We start from the raw sequence: 20,299 nt of genomic DNA on the forward strand, positions 1-20,299 counted from the left end.
AGCGCCCAATCGGAGTGGTGCAGAGGCGGGTGTTTGTGAGGGGGCCGTCCGGCACATGACGCCGGGTTACACGAATGGGGTTGACGAAGCGATGTTTATGAGGCACTCGGAGGCTGTGGAGGTGAGTAATGTCTGCCCTGGGAGAGCAGCAAGAGTTCCGTCCCTCCCCTTGTAAGTAAAGTTTAGCTGCGCGTTCATGAGGAGACAGAGAGAGCGAATCATTCTCGGTCTTGTCCCAGGCGACTGCTGCAGCCCACGGGACTCAGACAAGTGAATGTAACAGGTACTCTACCCGATGAAGCTTCGAGCCTCACCATCAGGACCCCGACAACCGCGAGCATCTGCAAGACTTTGTAACTTAGTGTGTTTAGAGCTTAAGTTCTTCCTCTGCTTGTACCAACCAGTATATGAAAAGTAGTGACAGGATGGATTCGGTTTTGCCACCCATTCAACTATCTAACCCAGATGAGACTACACAAAATATACCTAATGGAGCTGATATCAAATTTAAGGGAAATGGAATTCCCTGCTCAGGAAGAGGATGATGGTTTTGTACTCCAGGCCTTACTTTCAACTTATATTGACACTTTGATGTTTCTTAAAGTAGAAGTTTCTTGGTAACAGAAGGCCACAATATAACTGCAGTATGAGATGTCCATGTTTAAGGAATTGGAGGCTGTGCAGAGAAAGTTCACCTGTTTGATTCCTGGGTTGTAGGAAATGAGCTGAATAGATTGGGCCTACTCATTGGATTTTGGAAGAATGGCAGTAATCTTCATGTCAAGTCTAGTTTATTGTATGGTGAGATGTAGGTACAATGAAAAGCTTGCAACAGCATTACAGGCACATTGGTATGGATAACACACAGAATCTATAAATTATATAGGCCAATGAAGATATTGAAATGTATAAGATTCTGGGGACTGACAGGGTAGATATTTCAGTTAAGGGAGTATTTAGAAGCAAGAATTATAGTTTTGTGAGAAAGGGATTGCTAATTTAAGAGATGAAGAGAATTGTTTTTCTTCTCAGAGGGTGCAGACGTAGAACCATCACAAATGTTCAAAATAACGTTTTGCACCTTTCCAAAATCTTCCTCCCAATCTGTTCCTCAGTGTCTTTGTTGCTATTACAGCAGGGAGAGTTACAGAATAACCCAATAGAATGATTGTTCCCTTCCTGTTTCTGATTTCAAGCCAGACTAAGTAGACAATTCCTCCATAACATTCTCTCTTTCTGCAGCTGTGATACTATCCGTGATCAGCAATACCATCCCACCCCCACCTCTTTTACCTCTCTCCCTGAAACATCTAAACCCCAGAACATTCAGCAGCTATTCCTGCCCTTACAACAACCATGTCTGCACAATGGCCACAACATCGTAGTCCAATGTTCTGACCCATGCTCTTAACTTTGTCACTCTTGTGCTGATAATTCTTACATTAAAATATACACACTTCGACCCACCCCACTGACTGCAATTTTGCCTAATCAACTGCCTGTCCTTCTTCACCATATCCCTACATATGGCTTCTGCCTGTATATCAACTGACCCATAGCTCCAGTTCAAAAAGAGCATAAGACATGGGAGTAGAATTATGCCACTTGGTCTTTCGGGTCTGGTCCACCATGGCTGCTTTATTATCCCTCTCAACTCCTGCCCTCTTCCTGTAACTTTTGACATCCTTACTAATCAAGAACCTATCAACCTCCACTTTAAATATATCTAATGACTTGGCCTCCACAGCTGTCTATGGCAAAAGAATTCCACAGATTTACCACACTCTGGCTAAGTAAATTATTCCTCATGCCTGTTCTAAAGGGACACCCTTATATTCTGAGGCTGTACCCTCTGGTTCTAGACTCTGCCACTATAGGAAATAACCTCTCCATGTCCACTCTCTCTAAACCATTCAATGTTCAGTATTCAGGTCTTAATGAAATCCTCTTCCATTCTTCTAAACTCCAGTGAGTATAGGCCCAAAGCCACTGAAATCAGGCTTAGTGGCTTGTAAGAGAAGATCTGCAGATGCTGGAAAACCAAGCAACACGCACAAAATGCTGGGGGATCTCAGCAGGCTAGGCAGCATCTATGGAAAAGAGTACACTTGACGTTTCAGGCTGAGACCCTTCAGTAGATCTATGGAAAAAAGTATGGTCGACAGTTTGGGCCAAGACCCTTCATCCTGAACAGTCTCTTCTGCTACCTCTTTCAGAACTTTGTGGTGTAGCCAGTCTGGTCAATGTGACTTACCTACCTTCAGACATGTCAAGCACTTTTTTAGTAATAGCAACTAAAGTCACTTCTGCCCCCAACACTCTTGAATTTCTGGCATATTACTGGTGTCTTCTACAGTGAAGACTGATGCAAAATATTTTTTTAAGTTCGTCTGCATTTCTTTGTTCCATTACTACCTCTTCAGTGATCCTATATCCACTTTTGCCTTTATTTTACTTTTAGATATCTTAAAAGAACTTTATGTATCCTTCTTTATATTATTGGCTAGCTCATTTCTTCGCTCCTTATTGCTCTTTTCACTTGCCTTCTGTTAGTTTTCAAAAGCTTCCCGATCCTCTAGCTTTCCACTATTTTTTGCTATATTATATGCCCTCTCTTTTGCCTATATGCTGTCTTTGACTTCCCTTGTCAGCCTTAGTTGCCTCATCCTCCCTTTAGAATACTACTTTTTTGGGATGAATCCATCCTGTGCCTTCCAAAATGCTCTCAGAAACTCCAGCCATTGCTGTTCTGCTGTCATCCTTGCTAATGTCCCCTTCCAATCCAGCTCCCCTCTCATGCCTCTAAAATTCCCCTTATTCCACTGTAATACTGATTCATCTGATTTCTGTTTTCTCCCTCTCAAACTGCAGGGTGAATTCTATCATATTATAATTGCTGTTTCCTTAGGGTTCTTTTACCTTAAGCTCCCTAATCAAACCTGGATCATTGCACAACACCCAATCCAGAATTGCCTTTTCCCTAGTGGGTTCAACCACAAGTGACTCTAAAAAGCCATCTTGTAGGTATTCTACAAAATCATTATCATGGGATCCAGCACCAACCCGATTTTCCAAATCTATCTACATATTGAAATTCCCCCCAACTATTCCAATATTGCCCCTTTTACATGACTTTTCAATCTCCTGTTGTAATACGTGCCACACATTTTGACTACTGTTTGGAGATCTACAGTATATGTAATTCTCATCAGAGTCTTTTTACTGTTGCAGTTTCTTAACTCTACCCACAAGGATTCTACATCCTCTGATCCTATGTCACCTCTTTCTAAGTATCCCCCTGCCAAACTAGTTTAACCCTCCTCAACAGCTCTATCAAGCCTGCCTGCAAGGATATTGGACCCCTCAAGTTCATGTGTAACCTGTCCTTTTTGTAATGGGTCAAATCTTTCCCAGAAGAGATCACATTGATGTACAAATTTGAAACACTGCCCCTGCACAATTCCTCAGCCACATGTTCATCTTCGAAATCATCCTATTCTTAACCTCACTGGTGTATGGCACAGGCAGCAATCCAGAGATTACCACCCTTGAGGTTCCGCTCTTCAATCTTCTACAAGGCTCTCTATATTCTCTCTTCAGAATTTCATCCTTTTTGCTACCAATGTCATTGGTACCAATATGTTCCATGTCTTCTGTCTGCTCACCCTCCACCTTTAGAATGCTGTAGATCCAATCTGAGAACATTCCTGTCCTGACCTGGGCACTAGGAGACAATATACCACCCTGGTGTCTCACATCCACATAATCTCCTCCAGTTACTGAATCCCCCAGCACTATTGCACTCCTTCCTCCTTTCCTTCCCTTTCTAGGAACAGGGTTTGTTACTGTATTATTGATCAATAATACTGTTAGAGTATTACATACCTGGTTCAACTGAGTGAAATGGCCAGAATCTTGAGTTCTTCAGCTCCTATGTATGTTGCACTTTAAAATGGCTGCTAGCATGAGTGCCTCCATTCAATTATGTTCTCTTATGTGCAATGCATGTCAGTGAATGTGTAGTTTGATTCAAGTCTCAGTTATGGCTGGGTGGTAATAGCCAGATTAGTTAGTACTTGTTACATTATCTTGCTTGTTAAAATTTGAATATTAAAAAGTGATGACTTAAGCAATTGAAAAGACTAGTGTCTCCCTAAAAGGATATTAACATTCAATTTCTGTTGCTTTATGCAATTTATGCAAAGGAACAACAAAGAATGAGACCTTCGATTACTCTGCAGTTAAGAATACAGGCTAAATTCAGAGTCAAGGCAAACTTATTAAAGAACTATGAATAAACCATAAACAAAACGTTATGAATGTTCTTAACATATTTTCTTTTCCACACAAAATTAAATAAAGTTATAGTTTAAGGCACGCACCAAGTTTGTGTAATTCCAGGCACAGGTTGAACGTTGAATCCTGAGCAGCTATTAGTTAATGACTGGAAGTGAATTGTTTGAGAATGTTTGGAGAACATCATGGCAAAATATTACTGATCATTGGAATCAAAAATTGTTGATGTGCTACATTATTATTGTTGAGGCTGACATGCCACATAAGGAAAGCATTTTGCTCCACATTGGACTGATCAATTGAATGAAGAAGAATGGCTGTTGTTAATATATTAACTGTGTCCTTTATAGTGCAGCATTATTAGTAGTAGGAAATTAATATTGCACCAACTTCTGATTTGACATTTGATATCATATATTTATTAGCCATCCCAAGACTGGGTTTGGGAGTTATAATTAACCTCAGGCAATGTTGGCCTAAACTGAGTGCTTGGGAAACATTGATTTTAAAAGTCCAGATAATACACATTCTCTGATATCCACAGATGTGTGCTTCCCACATGTTCAACCTTATGTCAAGTATAAGAAAGTAGTAGTAATCATAATGATGTAGATATTGGAATTTAAATGTTACTTTATTGGCTCTATAGCTGCCATGACAGAACAAATAGCATCTTCGGATTTGATAGACTGCAGCCCTGTATCTTGTGATCTGAATTTCATGGAGGCTATCAGTCAGAAAATGAGAATTCCTAATAGACTGAAAGTGACCGAAGAGCTGGGAGATGAAGAGAAAGCAGAAGATATTCAGCTATCAACATTACACATGCAGATTCCTGAAAGAATATCAATGGGAGGTAAACTATTTTAAAATCCAAGGGCATTTAACATAATTGTTTATTATTCATCCAGGTCCCTAGCTTATGTTGTTTAATTAAAGAACTATATGGATAAAAATTTTAAAATATGAATCTATTCTAAAATAGAATGCAGAACAAATTAAAAAGCTCAATGATCTGCATAAGTTCCCTCCCCTTTTAATATAACCAAATCAACATAACATTTTATTTCCTTATCATATGTTTATCCTTAAACTTATTTATGCTATTGGCCTCTGTTATCCTTTCTAACACACAATGCCAGATGAACTCAGCAAATCAGTCCTGATGAAGAACTATGGGTATATATTTTGATAAATGACAACTTCGGGCAGAGAGTTAGTTTGGCAATAATTACATTTGAGTAAATTGTTTTAAAAAAGTTGGGTCTCATTCTACAATATTTAATATTTCAATTTTTTTGCTACATTACAGTCAAAGATAATGTTGAGTTACAAACTCTGTGATGATTGCAACTGCACAGACTGTAAATTCACACCATAGGCAGGGGTCATCATTGATAGTGACTTCTGGGTTTTTGTATTTAACCTTGCATTAAAAAAACCCTGTTAGTTTTACAGAGTCATGATTTGCCACCCTAACAGTTTTGACAACATTACAACTGCAAATTGTTAATCAATATTTTGATAAAACCTAAAGAGTTATTTGTCTTACATAGAACATAGAAACATAGAAAATCTACAGCACAATACAGGCCCTTCGGCCCACAAAGCTGTGCCGAACATGTCCCTACCATAGAACTACCTAGTCTTTACCCATAGCCCTCTATCTTTCTAAGCTCCATCTAGCTATCCAGGAGTCTCGTAAAAGACCCTATCATTTCTGCCTCCACCACTGCCACCAGCAGCCCATTTCACGCACTGCGTAAAAAAAACTTACCCTGACATCTCTGTACCTACTTCCAAGCACCTTAAAACTATGCCCTCTTGTGCTAGCCATTTCAGCCCTGGGGAAAAGTCTCTGACTATCCACACGATGAATGCCTCTCATTAACTCGTACACCTCTTTCAGGTCACCTCTTATCCTCCGTCGCTGCAAGGAGAAAAGGCCGAGTTTACTCAACCTATTAGTCATAGTCATACTTTATTGATCCCGGGGGAAATTGGTTTTCATTACAGTTGCATCATAAATAATAAATAGTAATAGAACCATAAATAGTTAAATAGTAATATGTAAATTATGCCAGTAAATTATGAAATTAGTCCAGGACCAGCCTATTGCCTCAGGGTGTCTGACCCTCCAAAGGAGGAGTTGTAAAGTTTGATGGTCACAGGCAGGAATGACTTCCTATGATGCTCTGTGCTGCATCTCGGTGGAATGAGTCTCTGGCTGAATGTACTCCTGTGCCCACCCAGTACATTATGTAGTGGATGGGAGACATTAGCCAAGATGGCATGCAACTTGGACAGCATCCTCTTTTCAGACACCACCATCAGAGAGTCCAGTTGCATCCCCACAACATCACTGGCCTTACGAATGAGTTTTGTTGATTCTGTTGGTGTCTGCTACCTCAGCCTGCTGCCCCAGCACACAACAGCAAACATGATAGCACTGACCACCACAGACTCGTAGAACATCCTCAGCATCGTCCGGCAGATGTTAAAGGACCTCAGTCTCCTCAGGAAATAGAGACGGCTCTGACCCTTCTTGTAGACAGCCTCAGTGTTCTTTGACCAGTCCAGTTTATTGTCAATTTGTATCCCCAGGTATTTGTAATCCTCCACCATGTCCACACTGACCCCCTGGATGGAAACAGGGGTCAATAGACATGCTCCCCAATCCAGGCAACATGCTTGTAAATATCCTCTGCACCATTTCTATGGTTTCCATGTCCTTCCTGTAGTGAGGTGACCAGAACTGAGCACAATACTCCAAGTGGGGTCTGACCAGGGTCCTGCATAACTGCAACCTTACCTCTCGGTTCTTAAACTCAATCCCACGATTGATGAAGGCCAATGCACCGTATGTCTTTTTAACCACAGAGTCAACCTGCGTAGCAGCTTTGAATGTCCTATGGACTTGGACCCCAAGATCCCTCTGATGCTCCACACTGCTAAGTGTCTTACCATTAATGCTATATTCTGCCATCGTATTGACCTACCATAATGAACCATCTCACACTTATCTGGGTTGAACTCCATCTGCCACTTCTCAGCCCAGTTTTGCACCCTATCAATGTCCCGTTGTAACCTCTGACAGCCCTCCACACTATCCACAACACCCCCAACCTTTGCATCATCAACAAGTTTACTAGCCCATCCCTCCACTTACTCATTTATAATAATCACAAAGAGTAGGGGTCCTAGAACAGATTCCTGAGGCACACCACTGGTCACCGGCCTCCATGAAGAATATGACCTGACTACATCCACTCTTTGCCTTCTGTGGGCAAGCCAGTTCTGGATCCACAAAGCAATGTCTCCTTGGATCCCATGCCTCTGTACTTTCTCAATAAGCCTTTCATGGGGTACCTTATCAAATGCCTTGCTAAAATCCATATACACTACTGGCTCTACCTTCATTAATGTGTTTAGTCAACCTGATATGTTTTCAATATTTATTTACAATCTCATATGTTTTCAAAATAAGTTATCAACGATTCAGCAGCCACTGCAGAAATATCAGTAAGGTGGGACTCACAGAGGGAGAAATAAAATTTATAATTCAACTCAGTGACCTTTCATGAAAGTTATTTTTTAATTTGGTTTAATTATCGGTTTTCATTATTGGTAGCCAATTATAGCTCAGTGGTAGCGTAAACGAAAGAATTAAGCTGATTCTCTTGGCTGACACTTCATGCTGACAAGATGATGGACACTAATCCGCCTTCTTTCACTTGAAAAATACTCATTGAGACCTGAGTTCAAGATCAAGTTGATAAGACTCCCTGTGCCTTCTTCATAGAAGAAAAGGGGACTCCTTCTCAATATCAATTATTTGTTATTTGATAAGTGAAAAAGAAATGATTTAATTATATTCACATTTCCAATTGAGGCATCCTAGCGTAATCAAATTAGCTACATTACAACAGGAATATTACATCAAAATATACTTAATTGGTTGTGAAAGTCTTGGAATATCCTGAGGTTGTGAAAAGGTGTGGTACAATGTAATTCTTAAAAAAAATTTTAAATGACAAACAATTATTTCTGACATTACATTGAAAATTTGTGTACTTTGCAAAAGATGAATGATTATAAAATATGCAAAGATTGATATTGGTTTGTTTTTAGTATTCCTACTATAAATGAGCAGAAATGGCGTAAATTGCTGTAAGTAATAACAGTGCTATTCCATAATACTACCTATTGCTGTGAGACTTGCAAATAAATATTTATTGTTGTTTTAGGTAAGTGCATGTTGGCTGGAATGTGAAAATGTTGCACTCTGTCTTAGAAAGAACATGCATGAAGTATTGCTTTTGTTTAGTATTCTTGACTCAGTAATAGATACACAGTAGATAGATGAATTTTTACTTTTCAGAAAGTAAAAATAGGCAACAGCAGTAAATTGTTTAAAATTACAATTTGTTAAATGGGTTTAAAGGAATGCACTTTTTCTTTAGAAACAGAAATGCAGGATATTGGAGCAAGGCCGTATTTGCATAGTTGGTTCCACAATAATCCTGTGAATATAGATCCTCCATCTCTTAGCGTCTCTCCTCAATTAATGTTTGGAACCTCCCAGGCTATGAATGTGGATAGATCCGAGAGTCCACTCCAGGTACATTAGGAGTAACATTATGTCCTTTTATAATGTTGAGATATATATTTGAGTAGTAATACTTACTAACTTTATAACTTTAACCCAACACAAAGGAAAGCTGATTTTAAAAAATAAACTTGCGTTTTTTATGGTGTCTTTTGCACTCCTGCACGTCACAAAGCACCTTTGAGGTGTGTTCACTGGAGTGATGTAGAGTAACATAGCATCATCTCTCATACATCCAAGTCTGGGAAAAAAAAAATTGAGACATCTGACCAATTTATGAGTAGAAATTGATTCATGTTATACCTTTTTATGTCATGGAGTGAAATCACAACTTTTCTTGGCCCTCTGCACTTTTCTCAGCCCTTCCTGATCTACTCCTAAGCTCTCACTTTTAGTCACTGGCTACCCAATCCTCTTGACTCTACAATTTCTCCCTGGCCCTGATCCATGATTATCGTCCTATGCTGTCCTCTTTGAACTCTGCTACAACCATTGTTTCCACACCCTGCCGCCAGACACAGATAATTTCTATTTTCCACATTGTGGGAGAATTGGGTGTGAAATATTCTTGAATTCTCCTTAGTTCAGTGTGCGGCCTGAGGAAAGGTGTATAGATATCAGTGACTTACAAAGAGTAGAAAATGCAATGATTTGTTCAGTGGTTATTCATAAATTAACTATGGAGAGATTTTTTATGTACAGTGTTTTTAAATAGTTTTAACTTCAGTAAAATGTACATTCAACTTCTGAAACTAATAACTTACTCCATTCTTATTTATCTAGATTTTCAAATATTAGCCTGAGTCCATTTTTGGAATGGCCTGTATATATGTCACTGATAATTTGGGTGTTTTCTGCTATTGAATTGAACACATCAGTAAGAAACAAGCATGCAAAACATCTTTTTCACAGATGATTGCCTCCCAGAATTCCAGTAGATCACGAACATTAAGTGAGAATGAATTCTGTCTATCAAGTCTGCCCAGAAGACAGAGGAAATTGTAAGTAAGACATTTTGCCTTGGCTGGCTTATTGTAATGTTGCACCATCACTGCATAACTTCAAAAATGACATCATGTTCATTTACTGAAATGGACTTCAGCTATTTGAAGACATTTTGGGTGGTGTAGCATCAAAAGGAAAGTTTGATATTCTTTTAAAAAAATCATTGTTATTACAAATTTAATACTCAATGGCTGAAGAAGAACTCGAGTGGCTTATGAATATTTAAATCTGGTGGAGTAAGCTTTGTCATACTATACATTGGAACATGCCCCCTTAATGCCACAAGTAATGTAGTTCTGTACACTGTTGTTTTAAGAAATACCACATGTCAAAATCACATTCAAATCAAAAAGAAGTTAAGTTAAAGACAAAGGGTCTCAGCCCGAAACGTTGACTGTACCTCTTCCTATAGATGCTGCCTGGCCTGCTGCGTTCACCAGCAACTTTTATGTGTGTTGCTATAAGTTAAAATGGTTTAGCTTTACGTGAATAAGAATGCTTCAACTAAAATTCTTTTGGATAGTTTTGGGAATTTGTAAATACAGCATGAAGGAGCTGCTGTTTTAGTATTTGGATTTTTAAGTGCATTGTGAGATTCGGAGGGAGAAAGGTAAATCAAAATGTCAGAAATGTTCCATTCTCTGACAGTGGCATGTGACAGAAGTTGCCCAGGTTTGTGTGGGTGAGTTTCTTTGAGGGTGGTGGTGAGCACAATCAATTCATTGATGACTTGCAAATCTAGGTCAATGTTCCTAATAATGTTTTCAAATATTAATTTCCAAGCAACTTCCACTGCATAGGATTGTTTCATAAAACTGTATTAAAATAACTAGTTTTCATATATAAAAGTATACGTTTACAGTGCATAAGTAGTAAGCATTTCTACCTTGAGATCTGGCTCAATCCTGTTTCATGCTGTGAGGTGATTACTGATTACACTTTTCATACTGATTACACTTTTCTTCCTATCATTCATGGCCACCTCCCAATAGGATTTTCATTGCTAAAGTTTTGTTAATATACAACAAATAAACATTAATAAAATTGCAGTCTTCTTTCTGCTACCAGAAAACATTGATAGATCTAAGAAAAAATCATTGTGAGCAATGTTATGAACTTACTGTAGCTAGTTATCATAACAAAGCTCCTCAAAAATATTAACTGAACACAACACAGCTATTTTCTTTGAAACTTATCTTTTCTATTCTCTGCTCCAGAGCCATGACAGTCATAGAATCAGAACAACAGTGGAGAAATGGATGACAATATTTTGGCAATTTCCTATGCTGGCATTTGTCTTAAATATATTCCAAATAATGTTTATACATTTTATTCCTAAAATGATTCCTCTAACCTTAATGTGCAATTTTATTGCAAATTATTTTAACTTTTATGAGTATGAAGTATATCATGATAGGATTCAATCATTTGGTTTAACAGTATTATGCTTTTATATCATCTGTAGGAATCATCGCTCCAATGTTCCAAAGCCTTCCTTCCTTTCACCTGGATCTGGCCAGGCAATATTTTCATTTCATAATGTGTGCAATGTATTAAGTTATGCTGGACGCAAATTGTTCGAGTATTTAACGGAATCAGTCTGTCAAAAAACGGGAAGCAGGTGACCAGTCTCAGTTTGTGCAGCTTGATGCCCTGCTAACTTTCTGTAATTACAAACTGCATGAGGTGCATCAGTTTGAAGCTCATTAGATGTTAACAGTCTTCCACTAACATCTGATTGTATGCTCTGCCATCAGTATTTGTATTTAAGAAAATACTGACTTTTTAATAAATGCTTTTTTTGCAAAAAGCTAACCCTAGTGATGATATTAAATATTCACATCCTCAGTAACCAGAATCCTACTTTTTAAATAAATGCGAATCCCCAGTGTTACAAGAATCTACCTCTGACCAACACTAAGGAGTTTATGGCAATTCTTTACAGCAATTCTCAAGACTGTAAGAACTCAATGAACGTTATATCTTTCTGTTTATTGGTACATCATTTCTACTTCTCATAACAATCACCCTAAAATATGCATTTTATCATATTTCCATATATTGATTAATGTAATTGCAGGTTATGAAATATAACATGAATAAAAGTGACAAAAGTTAAAGATAAACCTTGTCTATATTATGAAACAAATTATGTAGTTTTAATATCATCTATTTTAGCACTATTTCTGATCAGAAAATTGAGAGAAAAAATGAGCTCTAGCAGAATTTCACCTACTCCAGCAGTCAGCATCGTGCATGAGCTGCGTGCTCCATTAACCAAAGAGGTTTAAAATAGCCTTGCCTTCTCATTACATTCAGCACAACAGAAGGTGGTGAAAGATTTAGAGTTTTGCGTATCCCAGATAAAACATTTGTTTCTAGCTGTTAACTCTCCAAAGTTTACATTGTTTTTCATTTAATATATTGAAAGTAAATATCATATTTGGATAGCACATCTTTTTAAGTTGTCAGGATGAGTTTCATATCTAGGTTTATAGGTGAATTACCTATTGTAACATTTTATGAATAATATTTTGAAAAAATATTTTAGTTGTTTTGATATCTTGTTGAAATCTGTATCAGTACAATTTTTAACCAATATAATTTAGATAGTTTTGAACTAAAATAGTGAAAGCTGAAACACCATGCACTCTCCTCATTCATTCTATAGTGAAGTCAGAAGTGCTGAAGGACAGCAACAATATTTTAGGAACTCCAGTGAAAATGTATGGGGAAAAACAGGCTGCTATTATTTTTTCTAATTATTTCCAGTTTCATTTGCCCATAATGCTAGGATACCATGGAGATGGGGTTGTACATACAATCTGGAGGAATAGATTCAGTATTTTGAGACCCTTATTTTATTATAATCTAAGTAATATTATCAGTATTCTTTGTACTGACACTTATTAGATGCTCAATATTTAACTCTAATTTTCATATTTTATGGTAATTTCTTTTTTGCAACTTTAGAATGTGATGAGACATGGAAAGCATTAATAATATGAGTATGCCAAATATGCATTTTCTTATTTGATCATGCATACATTTAGTGTATGTAATGCACTACATAGAATTTGTATGTGTCCATCGGAGAAAGTGGGGAAATTTAACTGTGTCAGTATAGTTTAAGAGTGTCTGAGGAGAAATAAATAGAATGTAATATCTACTTGTTTCAGAGAAAAATCAGTGATATGTCATTCTTAGATATTAGAGAAACTGATTGGCCCGTATTCTTGCCAGGAGAAATCTCTCTGGCATTGAAGATGTTGAATTAAAACAAGTTGAATTAATACAAGTTGAATTAATAGTTAGAGGAGCAATTAAATTCCAGGGGCTTGTACTATGTATATTGCTGTGATTAACAGGTATTTGTTTGGCTAATTCATTTCTTTTCACTTACAGAAATCGGTTCCATAATCAGCCCCTTTCTGGCAGCATATACTCAGATGTGACTAATCAAACGAGGAATCAAAGGTGCTTGGCACATTATCTTTCTTGATGCAATCACTTAAGTGCTAATCATTAAATTGTTGTGTCCTATAACTTATTTTCAACATTTTACACTAATCTGGCTGTACCATGTAGATACAGTATGTACTGCAGCCAGGTTGATCTAAATGCTGGATTCAATTCAATCAGTGAAATTTCTGGTACGATATTTTTAGGTTGTGCAAAAATTAGTTTAAAAAAACTGAGAAGAAAGTAAAAATATAAATATCCACCAATTTTGGAAGAAATAAATGATAATATTAAGGTGAACTAAATATATAGTATATGTCTTTGACTTTGACACAAACGTTTCTGTTCCCCTTTCCACTTCCTGAACTCAGTAGTCCTCTGCTGCTTATTTCATGAGGTTGTTTACAATTTCTTTTCATGTTTTGCAGCATTTTGCCTCTAACCTATTTTAATCCTTTCTTGAACTCCAGCCTCTATTTTTTCTGCTAGCTACTTCTTTTTATTTCTCTGCAATCGTGCTAAATGGAATTTCTTACAAACGCCACTTAGCATGATTATAATTCCACACAGCATGATGAAGGGAGTCCTGGGTATGATGATGGAATTTTGCCTTCACAGTGGTAGTTTAATGACCATTAGTTCAACGCTAGATTATTAACTAAGTATAAGTTCCTCAGCCACCGTGGTAGATTTTGAATTTGCCTCTGGAGTGTCAGCCCAGGCCTCTGGGTTATTAATCTGGTAATTTAACCACTGCAGTACTTTCATGCTCTAACCTAAATATGTATTAATTAAAAATCATTGAATGATCCAAGTTATAATAGTTTTTATTGTATTTAGGATGGTGCTGTTGTCTTCCAGGATCAAAATATGAAGAAGACTGTTCAGTTAATTCAAGTATTGATACTGCTGTTGGAGAAGGAAAAAAGATTATTTATGTTTGGATTTTTTTTTCCAGCATGGCCCCTGATTACACTATACCTGAAGGTGTGCTTGAAAATTTCAGTGTAATGGAAATTGTAACCCTCCGACGACAGGTAAGATTTTCGATAAGGAATATTTACAAGAATGGCATCTTAAAGAAGGAGGCTTTGAAGATTGATAGTGGGTGTGTTTATTCTCTTGCTCGACCTCTGGATTCATCAGTGAGTCCAAGGGTATTCTGTAACTTACTCAATTATCTTTCAGCTTTATGTCACCAATCTTTATATTAAAGTTAAGTTTAGCTAATTCTATTTTTCTTTGAATCACTTTATATTTATGTCTTAACTAAATAAGTATATTTAACACTAAAGTATTCTTCCATTTAATGATTATTTTTTAAATGTTTCTGATTATCAGAAGCATCTGAACACAATAAAACAGATCTTGAATAAGTTGGTAGGCCCCAGGATGAGAATTGGTCATTCGCTCAGCTCAGTCAGTCCTTGAGGCTCTTTCAAGCTGAGGACAATCCGGCCTTTTACCTGACAAGCAGGTGCCATTACTTGGAACACTTGATTGACTGAAGATGTTGGAGGTGACACTTAGCATTGCCTGTTACAACTTCAAATATTCTCCTGGAAGATGCTTCATTTAATGTATCTTATCATCTGGTTTTAAAATCACGACAGAAAGAAATGTACTTTAATGGTGGTGTAATTTTGCATTAGTGTACAGCACTTTCACTGAATAGTGCAAACTTTCTCTTTTGTAGTTGAACAAGTTGAATCGCCGCCTACAATTATTAGAACAGGAGAGTCGGGACCATGCTCGGAAAGAATTTGTTCTCTATTCCATCATTTTTGCAGCCTGTTTTGTCAACAGTTGGCTTTGGCTGAGGAAGTGACATTGTTCCAACTGCACTGCTGGAGGCTAGACTATTTTCTGTGAGCAGCATGGCAGATAACATCATTTCTATTGTGCAACAGCCTGTATCGTCACTGAAATACAAAGTCTGGAACAACTTGGTGAAATGATTTTAACAGCACAATAGCAAGGGTTTGGGAAAAGCTATTATAATATAATGCTCTCAGATCTAATTAATTACTCTAAAGTCAACTAATAACTGTATCTAATATATATCATGGAAAATTCTGAAATACTTCATCTAGCTAACTGCAATCAAAGAAATCAATTTGAAAATTATTACCCTAATCCTAAGCAGATGACAAATCAGAAAGAAAATATCCTCTTGCTGGTAATCAAAATCTATTTTGTATCTCCCCAAATGTGAATGCCTATGCTCTCAGTGAGACTGTAGGAATTTTTGTAATTATATTGTTCTCTTGCATTATATTGGATAGTTGTGATAATTGCACAGCTTTAGAACCCACAGCATTTCCTTAGCTGTAAACAAACTTTTGGATGAACTCAGCAACTCTAGCAATTTAGATTTTGCTCCAGATTCCAGCACTTGTGGTTTCTTGTATCAACATTTCCTTAGTTGATGTCATTTATAATTGCCAGATCATACATAGGGGTAAGTTGACAGTTCCCTGGAGAACAACTGGTCTGCTACTGTATGGATACCTTCAGCTTGATTCAGCATAACTACAGAGTTTCATAATATCCCTAGGTAGTGTATGTATCTGAATTCTTTATTCTGTATTCCATTATAGAGCTATGGTAACAGGAGATTAAGAACAGGTTACATATCTCTGTCCTGTAGCAGAGGAAATGAGTAAACTAAAGGAAAATTATTTTCCATTACCTGCCATTTTTATACATTTCTGAGAATATCTTGACCACTACTAAGAGTTGTTTACGGTGAAAGTCAACTAGTTAATCTGTTAAAATTAGAATAATTAAAATTCAGAATTACCAGGGTGCCTGTTAACAGTTGCACATTTCAATATCAGAAGTTAATTTCATGAGCACTAATATGACACACAAATTCTTTGTAAATAAATATCCTTTGATTTCTTTTACATACCTATCCAGTTATTGGGATAAAATGTGTCAATGCAAATGGTAGAATGAGGTATGTGATAGAGACATTATTAATGCTAAAGGCTGTCACATTAAAGATGTGTGCATTGATTCACAATTGTGCATGATGTAAGGTGGGTGGTGTTTAAAATCTGGTCATTACTTTTGACATCTTAACTTTGAACAATGGTTACAATCAGTACCTTAAAACAATGATGGGCAATGGGTCTAGCAGGATTTCAGTTTCAAATAAGATGCTCCTCCATTGTTGGACAATGCATTATGCAATGGTAAGATATAATTAAGCTGTAAACTGGGAGTTTGATGAAGGAGCTCTTGGAATGAAGATTAAAACCAGTCCAGTGAAATGCAAGCGACAGATGTTTAATTTACAGTCATACATTCTGAGTAATAAGGCAAGTGTGGCTTAATTGAAAAATTTTTTGAATAAAAGAATACCTCCTTATGCATTCTGTCATTCAGTTAATATAAAGTATTGGTTAAGAATTCAAACTGATACAATTGTGTACCTTCTTCTAGTAAGGAACCAGAACATGTCATTGAATTCCTCTGAAATCAAAGCTAATTTTTTTTTGAAAACTAATTTATTAAAATATAATGTGTATACCAGTAAAATGGTAGTGAGAATTTGTCTTAGAGGACTTCATGAATTAAAAACAATTCTAACAATTGCCTGATTCAAGTGCACATTAAAAATTTGAAGAAAGCATGAGCCATGTTTTGTAGGAATGGTGTTGAGATAGCTATATTTTGCAATGTCAAAACTGTGTGCAGGGACAGCAAGTTATACACTGTCTTAATAACAGCAGTCTTTGGACCTTGTTCCTTCCCATTCCATCAAAAGCAAATTGTACACTGTGCTGGACCACTTATAAAAAAAAAATACATAGATGATCATCACACAAAAATAACTTCTCTTTTTCTTTATCTACCTGACTTAATTTATATTTTCCAGAGAACTCAAAATTATTTAATTTTTACTGATCTAAGCTTCCTCATGCTTCATACCCTCTCCCTGCTTCTCCCTTCCCAATGAGGTCTCACATAGCTCTGTACCAGCTCAAAGGTTCTTCTCCAGCAGGGGTTCGCAACCTTTTTTATGCCATGGACCAATACGATTAAGCAAGGGGTCCTTGGACCCCAAGTTGGGAACCCCTGCTCTACACAAACATTAAGTTACTCAATTTCAAAAAGTGTTTTCCTTGCACCTAAATGCACAATCTTACCTTTCCTTTTTCTCCTTCGTCCCTTTCTCCCATGCTACACTCCCTTCTATCACATTCCCCCTTCTCCAGCCTTTGACCTTTTTCACTCACCTGGCTTTGCCTATCACCTTATTGCTGGTTTTCCTTTCCCTCCCTCAACCCTTTTTATTCTGACGTCTTCCACCTTCCTTTCCAGTCCTGAAGGATCTCGACTTGAAAATATCGACTGTTTATTCATTTCCATAGATGCTGCCTGACCTGCTGGGTTCCTCCAGCAGTCTATGTTGCTTTGGATTTCCAGGATCTCTTGCATTCACAATCTGTGAGGCTAAGCACAGCTCCAATGCCATATTTAGGTCTGCTGATATCACCACTGTTGTTGACCAAATCGAAGTAGGTGACGAATCAGCATATAGGAATGAGATTGAAAATCTGGTCGAGTGGTGCCACATTAGCAACCTCTCACTCAATATCAGCAAGACCAAGGAGCTGACTTTTTGCTTTGACAAGGAACCAAGTGGCCATGAGCAGTGCTCATCTGGGATCAGAGGTAGACAGGGTTGGTAACATTAAATTACTCATTTGTTATCATTTCAGGGGACTTGTCCTGGGCCCAGCACACAAGTGCAATTATGAAGTAAGTGTGGCAGCACCTCTACTTCCTTAGAAGTTTGTGAAGATTCAGAAACTTTTGAAAGCTTTGATACATTTCTATAGATGTGTGGTTGCAACAACCTGGCCCTCAATGTCAGTAAGATAAAAGAGCTGATTGTGGACTTCAGGAAGGGTAAGACGAAGGAACATATATCAATCCTCCAGAAGTGGAGGGAGTGAGCAGTTTCAAGTTCCTGGGTGTCAAGATCTCTGAGGATCTAACCTGGTCCCAACATAACGATGTAGTTATAAAGAAAGCAAGACAGTGGCTATACTTCATTAGGAGTTTGAAGAGATTTGGCATGTCAACAAATACACTCAAAAACTTCTATAGATGTACCATGGAGAGCATTCTGACAGGCTGCATCACTTTCTGGTGGACGGTGGAGGCTACTGCACAGGACCAAAAGAAGCTGTAGAGGGTTGAGAATCTAGTCAGCTCCATCTTGGGTACTAGCCTACAAAGTACCCAGGACATCTTCAGGGAGCAGTGTCTCAGAAAGGCAGCATCCATTATTAAGGACCTCCAGCACCCAGGGCATGACCTTTTCTCACTGTTACCATCAGGCAGGAGGTACAGAAACCTGAAGACACACACCCAGCGATTCAGAAACAGCTTCTTTCCCTCTGTCATCCGATTCCTAAATGCACTTTGAATCCTTGGACACTACCTCACTTCTTTAATATACAGCATTTCTGTTTTTGCATGTTTTAAAAATCTATTCAATATATGTATACTGTAATTGATTTACTTATTATTTTTATTTTATTTATTATTTTTCTTTCTCTTTTATATTGTGTATTGTAACAACTGCTGCTGCTAAATTAGCAAATTTTACATCACAGGCCAGTGATAATAAACCTGATTCTGGAGACCAGTTGCATCACAGCCTGATATGGAAACATCAATGTATTCCAACAGAAAATCCTACAAAAAATAGTAGATACGGCCCAGTCCATTACGGGTAAAGCCCTCGCTGTCATTGAGCATTGTGACAGAAAGCAGCATCCATCATCAGAGCTCACACCAGCAGGTTCAGAAACAGTTATTATCCCTCAACCATCAGGCTCTTGAACCAGTGGGGATAACTTCACTAGGCCCATCACTGAACTGTTCCCACAACCTATGGTCTCACTTTCCAGGAGTTTCATCTCATGTTCTTGATATTTATTGCTTATTTATTATTATTTATTTTGTATTTGCACAGTTTGTTGTCTTTTGCACACTGGTTGCTTGTCCATCCCGTTAACTGTGGCCTTTCATTGACTCTCTAATGGTTCTTGGATTTACTGAGTATGCCCAAAAGAAAATAAATATTGGAATTGTATATGGTGACGTGTACTTTGACAATAAATTTACTTCGTTTACATAGGAAATGGTAAGATTCAATCTTGCTCACTTGTTTTGTATATTCATTTGTTGAATCCTTAATTTCTCATCCAGCTCACTTTACAATCAATCAAGACTATTATATGGAAGCCCAGATACTGAAAATGACTTGGGTTTAACAGGGCTTGAGTTTCCCTGCTGCTTTTTATTGCTGAACACCAGTAGGTTGACAAACTGCATCATTTCAATCCCTTGGGAGCACAAAATTGCAGTTAATTACTTTGTAATGAGGGTGTGGTGACCCTTGCATTGTATTTCTGCCATGTTTTTTAATGGTTGCAGAAAATTTTGTTTACAGAAACTTTTAAGTTACCCACTTAAAGACAATTCGCTTGTACTCTATTCTCCTCACAAACCTCTTAAGTTTTTGCAATCAAGCTTTAACATTTAGTTCCACAAAAACAACCCTATGTTCCTGAGAAGAATTCAGCCTAACCGCAAGAATGTTCCCCTTATTGGAACAAAACTGCAGTACTTGTCTGTTGTTCAAAAGAGAAAAGACTCAAAACACCCAGCAAGTTAGCAAAATCCATGTATTACTGTCATCTTCACACTCAACCCATCTGCATTTCTTTAAGACTTTTAATATCCTCCTCTGATCACTTGGAATCTTGTTTATTGGTTTTTGGCAAAAGTGAACCAAGATGCTGAAAAATCTATTTAAAAAAAAGCCTTTCATCCAATTTCTAAATTATTTTTCATTTGGAATTAAGTGTGGTATTAAGTAAATAGTGTCACTTCTCACAT

The 20,299-nt window shown here is 37.4% G+C and overlaps 1 protein-coding gene across 3 annotated transcripts; it reads left to right on the forward strand.

Moving 5' to 3' along the window:
• Positions 1-38: 38 nt before the first annotated feature.
• On the forward strand, positions 39-16,997 carry LOC140204147 (mitochondrial fission factor-like). Of its 3 annotated transcripts, none has more exons than XM_072270567.1 (8): positions 39-121; positions 4,946-5,152; positions 8,760-8,917; positions 9,818-9,906; positions 11,376-11,531; positions 13,316-13,387; positions 14,331-14,409; positions 15,069-16,997. In XM_072270567.1, the coding sequence occupies exons 2-8, from the start codon at positions 4,951-4,953 to the stop codon at positions 15,198-15,200; spliced, it is 888 nt and encodes a 295-aa protein (XP_072126668.1). In that variant the 5' UTR covers positions 39-121; positions 4,946-4,950; the 3' UTR covers positions 15,201-16,997. The 3 variants fall into 3 exon arrangements, with proteins under 3 accessions (XP_072126668.1, XP_072126671.1, XP_072126669.1); XM_072270568.1 differs by lacking the exon at positions 39-121 and adding an exon at positions 205-283; XM_072270570.1 differs by lacking the exon at positions 11,376-11,531 and having other exon boundaries at positions 15,069-16,995.
• Positions 16,998-20,299: the final 3,302 nt, after the last annotated feature.

The sequence above is a fragment of the Mobula birostris genome, chromosome 10 (genome assembly GCF_030028105.1).
Source record: "Mobula birostris isolate sMobBir1 chromosome 10, sMobBir1.hap1, whole genome shotgun sequence".
NCBI lineage: Eukaryota > Metazoa > Chordata > Chondrichthyes > Myliobatiformes > Myliobatidae > Mobula > Mobula birostris.

What these genes read in the sequence shown, in the direction of transcription:
- LOC140204147 (XM_072270567.1), top strand. Translation starts at nt 4,951, where the DNA reads ATGACAGAACAAATAGCATCTTCGGATTTGATAGACTGCAGCCCTGTA. An exon ending in CCCAGAAGACAGAGGAAATT is followed by an intron (nt 9,907 to 11,375) that starts GTAAGTAAGACA and finishes TATCATCTGTAG; the next exon opens with GAATCATCGCTCCAATGTTC. An exon ending in TTGTAACCCTCCGACGACAG is followed by an intron (nt 14,410 to 15,068) that starts GTAAGATTTTCG and finishes TCTCTTTTGTAG; the next exon opens with TTGAACAAGTTGAATCGCCG.